General features: G+C 27.2%; 1 protein-coding gene across 1 annotated transcript; it reads left to right on the forward strand.

Moving 5' to 3' along the window:
* The first annotated feature begins 590 nt into the window (after positions 1–590).
* LOC145016387 (protein DETOXIFICATION 18-like) lies at positions 591–7,031 on the forward strand. The gene is made up of 7 exons (XM_078974719.1): positions 591–854; positions 1,134–1,681; positions 1,785–1,871; positions 5,862–5,918; positions 5,994–6,232; positions 6,454–6,572; positions 6,654–7,031. The coding sequence occupies exons 1-7, from the start codon at positions 612–614 to the stop codon at positions 6,783–6,785; spliced, it is 1,425 nt and encodes a 474-aa protein (XP_078830845.1). The 5' UTR covers positions 591–611; the 3' UTR covers positions 6,786–7,031.
* Positions 7,032–8,256: the final 1,225 nt, after the last annotated feature.

An 8,256-nucleotide genomic window follows, 5' to 3' on the forward strand; every position in this document is an offset into this window, starting at 1 on the left:
ATTGTCCGTGTTTGTTCAGTTCGTATACAACCCTAGGTGATGGCGTTGATGATGTTGCAGACGAGATCGAAACACATAGGTCGGAGGTTTAAGCGATGGAGGGATCTAAGGGAAGGAAATATGTATCGGTGGCAATTGGAAGATGATTAAAGCTATGGATGAAGTCGAGGCGCTGGATCGCTAAAGGTGTGAAGAACCATCGAGAACACAACTTGAAACCACCCGAGCCCGGCAATACCAGACATTGTAAATAAGTTACACAAGAATTAATTGTATATATAATTTAAAAGAAAGAGTAAAATTAGACCAACTTTGAAGAGATCTAACGAAATAAAACTAAGAATGTTAAAATGAGGAACAAGTTAAAAAAAGTGAAAAACCTTCTGCTCTTTCAAACAAAAAAAAATGAAAAACCTTCTAAAAAAACTATATTTTCATTAATCCAAAGAAAATTACCAACTTATGGCCATTTTTGCAGTTTGCTCAATTTACAAGGAGAAAAAGTGAAAACAATTGATAGCACCATCTCTGCGACACTATATATGCCGATGCTGATCGAGACCATGAGAAGTATTATAGAGATGACCGAAAACACTACTCCAGTGATAGCGATGGCAGATGCCCACGGTGGTGGAAATGGAAATGGTGGTTGTTGTTGGTGGTGGAACAAGGTGTTGGATTGGGAAGAGGCTAAAATTCAGATCTTATTTTCCCTCCCTATGCTATTAACCAATGTTGCATACTATTGCATACCATTAGTTTCTGTCATGTTCGCCGGCCACCTCGGAGAAGCTGAGCTCGCCGCCTCTAACCTCGCTAACTCCTGGGCCACCGTCACCGGACTCTCTTTCATGGTTAGTTGTTGCTTCTTCTCTCACGTATTCATGCATTTACTACCTAAACCTAATCTAGACATCAATTGCGTGCGTCGTCATTAATATTAATTACTCACATAACACTTTCGCCTGCATGTTTGACGAAAATTACTCCAATAAATCGTAATATTTAACATGAATCGAGCTAGTGCTACTGGAAGACATTAATGATTATTAATTGATATCTGCTACAATTTGTGTATTGATCAAAAGGAGTTTCCAATCGTTGCATCCATTTTTACTCGTTTTTTTTCTCAGGTAGGGTTAAGTGGGGCACTAGAGACATTATGTGGGCAAGGATTTGGAGCAAAACTTTACAGAATGCTTGGAATATATCTACAATCATCTTGTTTAATTTCCATCTTCTTCTCCATTTTCATCTCAATTCTCTGGGTTTTCACTGAACCCATTCTCATTTTACTTCATCAAGATCCGAAAATCTCAAAAATGGCTGCTCTATACATCAAGTATCTTATCCCAGGACTATTCGCTTATAGTTTTTTACAAAACATTTTGAGATTTCTCCAAACACAATCCATTGTAGCCCCTTTAGTAATCTTTTCACTAATCCCACTAATCCTCCATGTTAGCATTACTTATGTACTTGTACGTGTAACTTCCCTAGCTTTCATTGGAGCTCCAATCGCAGTTTCAATTTCATTATGGATTGCAGTGATTATGTTAGCAGGATATGTGCTTTTTTCCAAAAGGTTTTATAAAGAAACATGGAATGGTTTTTCAAAGGAGTCATTTAAACATGTTGTAACATGTTTAAAGCTTGCTCTTCCCTCTGCTGCTATGGTTTGGTGGGTGTTTCTTGAATTATTTTAAAGTTTACAGAATTATGAATAATTGTTTGGATCAAAGTTATATATAATTTTGTTGGTTGTTTTTTAAAAACTTTGGCAGCTTAGAATATTGGGCTTTTGAGATACTTGTGTTGCTTGCTGGGATTTTGCCGAATTCTGAAATAACAACTTCGCTGATTGCGATGTGGTAAGAATGTCTTGAGAGTTAATTTAAGTGTTTTGGTAATATTGATATGATTATAGATTTATAGTTTTGAGATCAGTTAGGATCACAATAGAGTTAATCACAAAACTGACCAAAAGGCAAGGTACTTTTTCTGATATAATATTTCACAACTTTGCATAATGAAATAATATTTCACGAATTTTATTTTTTTCGTGAAAATAATATAATATTTGGTGAAAATAACGTTCTTCTAAAATAGAAAAATGGAAAAATCTTTTTAAAGAAATATGCAATATTTAAAAACAGGATTTGTAGAAAAAAAAAAAAAAAAAAAAAAAAAAAGCTTAAGCACGTTTTTATTAAAGATATAATATTTCACAAATTGCATAATTACTTTTTCTAAAATAATATTTAAAAAGTTTATACTTTTTTTCGTGAAAATAATATAATGTTTGGCGAAAATGATGATATTTTCGAAAAATAAGAAAACGACAAAATCTTTTTAAAGAAATATGCAATATTTAGAAAAACGGTTTGGAGAAAAAAAAAAAACTTTCTCAATTTTTTTTTAAAGATATAATATTTCACAAATTTGCATTATTACTTTTTCTGAAATAATATTTCACAAAATGTATATTTTTTTCGTGAAAATAATATAATCTTTGGCGAAAATGATATTATTTTCGAAAAAGAAAAAAATGTAAAAATCTATTTAAAGAAATATACAATATTTCAAAATACGGTTTGGAGAAAAAAAAACTTTTCGAAGAACATTTTTCTAAGATATAAAAATTCACAAATTTGCATAATTACTTTATTTGAAATACTATTTCACAAATTTTATATTTTTTCGTGAAAAAAATATAATGCTTGACGAAAATGATGTTATTTTCTAAAATAAAAATAATGGAAAAATATTTTTAAAGAAAAGAAATATGCAATATTTAAAAATACGGTTTGGGGAAAAAAACTTCTAAAAAAACATTTTTAAGATATAATATTTCCCAAATTTGCATAATTACTTTTATGAAATAATATTTAACAAATTTTATATTCTCTAATGAAAATCATATTGTGTTTGGTGAAAATAATGTTATTTTTGAAAAATAAAAAACATGCAGTCGTTTTAAAGATAAGAAATACAAAATATTTAAAATTATGGTTTGGAGAAAAGTAACTTCTAAAAGGATATTTTTTTAAGATACAAAATTTCACAAATTTTCATGATTACTTTTTCTAAAATAATATTTCACAAATTTTATATATTTTATGGTGAAATTCATATAATGTTGGAGAAAATTATGTTACTTTCGAAAAATAAAAAACAACAAAAGAAATATGGAATATTTAAAAATACCGTTTAGAGAAAAAAAAAACTTAAAAAAAAAAACATTTTTGTAAGATATAATATTTCACAAATTTGTATAATTATTTTTCCTTAAATAATATTTCAGAAATTTTATCTTTTCTTTTTGTGAAAACAATAAAATGTTTGGCCAAAATAACGTTATTTTTGAGAAATAAATTACCCTAAAATCTTTTTAAAGAGAAGATATATACAACTTTAAAAAATACAGTTTGAAAAAAAAAAAAAAAAAAAAAAATTTAAAGGATATTTTTTTAAGAAATATAATTTCACAGATTTGCATAATTATTTTATCTGAAATAATATTTCAACTTTTTTTTTTTGAAAATAATATAATATTTAGCTAAAAGGATGTTATTTCTGAAAAAAAAATGGCAAAATCTTTTTAGAGAAATATGAAATACTTAAAAATAAGTTTCGAAAAAAAAACTTTTAAATGGATATATTTAATTTTTTATGCAAAATGCCCCTTGAGTGTTTTTTGAAACAATATTTTTTTCGTAAAAGCCTCCAAGCTTATAAAGGTAACATCATTTTTGCGAAAATAAAAATAATTTTCAAAAAATAGGCGAAATAATTAAGAACTTATTATGTAGTAATTGTTTAAAACGTTTGATGTTATATGAGAAAATGACACAATTGCCCTATGAACTTTTTAGGGTTTACTCTTTGCATCCCTAAAATTTTTATCGGGTTTTATGTGTCCTTAAACTAGCATATGACCTACTCTTTTAGTCAGTATCAACATCTAATAATTGGTTCAGTGACTTTTTAGATTAAAAAAACTCACATTGTACCCTTAGACCATCTACAACTTATCTCCATTTTCTCCCCTATAAATAGAGTAAAAAATGGAGTAAATAATATTTCTCCTCCACCTATTCCAAATGCTATCCCATTTTTTATTCCAAAAACTATATTCTAAAATATTCTATTTTTATGATATATATATATATATATATATATATATATATATATATATATATATATATTAGTTTATAACCCGTGATAACCACGGTTATAAAATTAACTAAACTTTCATATTAAAAAATCAAAATTATTAATCAATTATTTAAAATAAATTATTACTTAAGAGATCTTTTTTTAGTTATATAAAATTATAATCGTTGATTTAAATAAATACGTGGAGTTATATCATTTTATAATTTATATTAATTTTATTTTATTTTTTAATCTAATTTTATTAATATAATATAATTAAAGAAAGAAATTTTAAATTTTGAAATTTAAAATGAAGAATCAATTATTAATTTAATTAAATTAAAGTGGGAAATTTAAAATTTAAAATTTGAAATGAATAATTAATAGGTTGACAAGTGGCATGATAAATGATATATAACATTAATAAGAGGTTCTAGTTACATGACACTTGTCAATATGAGATTAAACATATTTTTTTATTAGAATATATATATATATATATATATATATATATATATATATATATATATATATATATATATATATATATATATTAGTTTATAACCTGTGGGAACTACGGTTATAAAATTAATCAAACTTTTATAGTAAAAACTCAAAATTATTAATAAGTTATTTTAAATTAATTATTAATTTAAGAGATATTTTTATTAGTTATGTGAAATTATAATCATTGATTCAAATAAATATATAAAATTAATTTTTAATATATATTAGATATTTTTTATTTGTGAATTAATGAAAACAATAATTTAAAATTTAAAATTTAAAATTTAAATTAGAATCACATTAATGAGGAGGTCTAATAAATTTAAAATGTAAAACTAATAAATTGACAAGTGGTAACATATTAATTAAAATATCTAATATGATGATACATGGCAAAAGAGCTACTCTTTTATTTGTATATATATATATATATATATATATATATATATATATATATATATATATATATATATATATATATATATATATATATAATCAAATACACTCTCTACTAATTAAACTCTATATTTATGATTAACTAATATAAATTAATATATAACACGATTTTATAAATATTAAATATTACATTTAAATTATAATTAGTAAATAAAATAAACTAAAAATAAAATGGACTAAAATTAGCAACCAAACTTTACCTCCATTTTTGGAGATATTAATAGTATTCCCCCATATATGAAGGGATACTATTCATATCTCTAAAAATGGAGGTAAAAATAAGGTAAGGTTGGAGAAAAATTGAAGAAGCAATGGAAGTTGGGGCTGGTTAGGAGATGCCTTAATAAAGCCAAAAAATAATAATAATAATAATACGTTCGGAGATGAATATGAATTGAGTGTGAATCGATTTTAGAAGAAAATGAGAGGTTTTTTTTTTCGAATTGATTCGTGGACTTTTTTTTTTTTTTTTTGGCTTTATACGGAGTAGGGACATAATATGAATTTTTTTGGTCTAAAAGTCACTGAACCACCGGCTGCTAGAGGCTACTAGAGGTTTACAGTGACTAAAAAAATAAGTTATATCCTACTTTAGGACTCGCCCGACAAAAGTTTTAGAAACTCAACGGGTAAACCCTAGAAAGTTTTAGAAACTCAACGGGTAAACCCTTGAAAGTTCGTAGTTGATTTGTAAACGCATCAATAGTATCATATTTAAAGAAACAATTTCTTTACTGCAGTGTAAATACAGAAGCAATCGCGTTCATGTTTACATGCGGGCTCAGTGCTGCTGCAAGGTTAAAATTTAGAGACAAGAATCTTTAGCGACACTTTTAACTTTACGATAGTTAACGACATTATTAACTTAACAGCACACGCGTGTCAAATGAGCTTGGAGCTACAAATATCAAAAAAGCTAAAGACGCCATGGTTGTGACCTTAAAGCTTTCCTTCATTCTTGCACTTGCTGTTGTTTTAGCATTGGGATTTGGTCACGATATCTGGGCTGGATTATTTAGCGATAGTCGTGTGATTATAAATAAATACGCTTCCATGACACCATTTTTGATGATCTCAATCGTTTTTGATTCCATCCAAGGAGTTCTATCAGGTTTGCATACCCTCAATCGCAACACTTTTTAATGTGTCGCGACAATTAAAATATTGGGTTGATGTCAAAAATGGGTAAAGAACTTTTTAACCTGTTTTAAAAAACATTCATTAACCGAAAACTTTTGATAAATCTTTTTTTTTTTCAGTTTGCTAGTGTTTTTGAACAATTTAAATAGTTTTTTACGTGTTTTTGACATTAACACTAATTTTTATTTGTAGGAGTGGCGAGGGGATGCGGTTGGCAACATCATGCAATGTATATAAATTTAGCGGTGTTTTATCTTATTGGGATGCCGATTGCTGTTGCTCTTGCTTTTTTTGTGAAATTATATGCAAAGGTGAAACTTTTGTTACATAATATCGAAAAATATGGCGTTTTTATATTACAAGTGAATTATAGTTGAGTTTATGAAATGTAGGGGTTGTGGATAGGGTTGATATGCGGTCTCTCGTGTCAAACCGTTGGTTTATTACTACTTGTGTATCTCAAAAAATGGACGCAAGTGGAATTGAAGGATAGCGACAGTTTTGGTGACCCGATCCCTGTTTGACCAAGTCTTTTTGTTTTTAGTTGAAGTGATAAGATTAAGAAAATTGTATACAAACTCAGTTTTATGATTTATATGAATTAGAATCGACTTGACTTATTTATGTAGGAAATAGTTCGAATAGTGAGAAAAGCATAGACCATATTCATAGAAATGGAAAACATTTAGAAGAAGTATCCAACACGATTACAGTTTATTGAAGCCGCTAGAACAACTAATTGATGTTGTTGAGAAAAACCATGTACATCACTAGCTAAAATATTATCTTTTAAAATTAAATCTTTCAAACGATTAAACTCACTGTCCATGTTGCTTAATCCATTGTAACTTTGTCCTTCTAATTTTTTTTTTCATAATCGATCCATGTTGAAGAAAAAAAGAATATGGAAGATTTAAGATATTTTGAATATGTGTCCATTATATGAACAACACATACAAACCTCTCCTTAACAAGCCAAGGTTTATTAACATTCGTAAAACCACATCCATTTTTTTTCTTTGATCCATCATTAGACCCATCAACTAATTATATGAATACATAATCACCATTGTCTTGAAAGATGGATTTAAGTTGATCTTAAAAAAACCAATAAGCAATATCTTTTTGAGTATTTGGTGCAACCATTTACTTATTCCTCATAGCATATTCTAATGTCTTTATGAATATCCTTACTAAAATTTTGAACTAATTTTATTGTTTGCAAGAATTTTCCTCAATGAAAATACGCTTCTGACTTATTATATAGATGTTTAGACACCTCAATATTAGAAGCGTTTAACGGAATTTTGTACTAGTTATTTGCATTATCACTTTACTTATGAAATGAAACACAAGTGGGTTGATGTTGTTTCATGTATTTCAGTTTTCTTATTAACCATACTAACATGACTCAAAAGTTTCTGCGCTTTGTTCAAACCATTAAAGTCCTTAGCGACAACTACATCATTATCGGTTTGTTTTCCAATATAATTTCCACACAAATAACAACATAAACAAAATGTTTTATTCTTATTTATACTATAGTATAGGCAATTTAGGGATGTCAAAAACCCCCGTGGGACCCCGATCCCGTACGGGACTAAATTAAAAAAAATAAAATAAAATAAAATAAAATAAAAAAACCGGGAGCAGGGGAAAATTAAGCCCCGCTTATTTTTGGGACTGGATCGGGAGTTGGTATTTTCGTCCCGTACTCCCGCGGGGACCCCGGTTGTACATTTATCTAAAAAATATATATATTTAATATAAACTACATATACAAAATAGATTTTCTAATTTTAGGTTTAGGTTAGATTTTACTTTCCCGTTTTCAATTAATGGATATTGAAGAGGTAGTGAATTGATCATATAATTTTGGACATATAAGTATTTTATATTTGTAATATTAGATTTGTCGTATTTTATATTTATAAGATTGTTAGAATATTGTCATTTTGTAATGTTGAATTTTTAATTTTTTAGTTTCTAAAAGAT

Source organism: Lactuca saligna, chromosome 9, assembly GCF_052625555.1.
Source record: "Lactuca saligna cultivar CGN05327 chromosome 9, ASM5262555v1, whole genome shotgun sequence".
NCBI classification, from domain to species: Eukaryota; Viridiplantae; Streptophyta; class Magnoliopsida; order Asterales; family Asteraceae; genus Lactuca; species Lactuca saligna.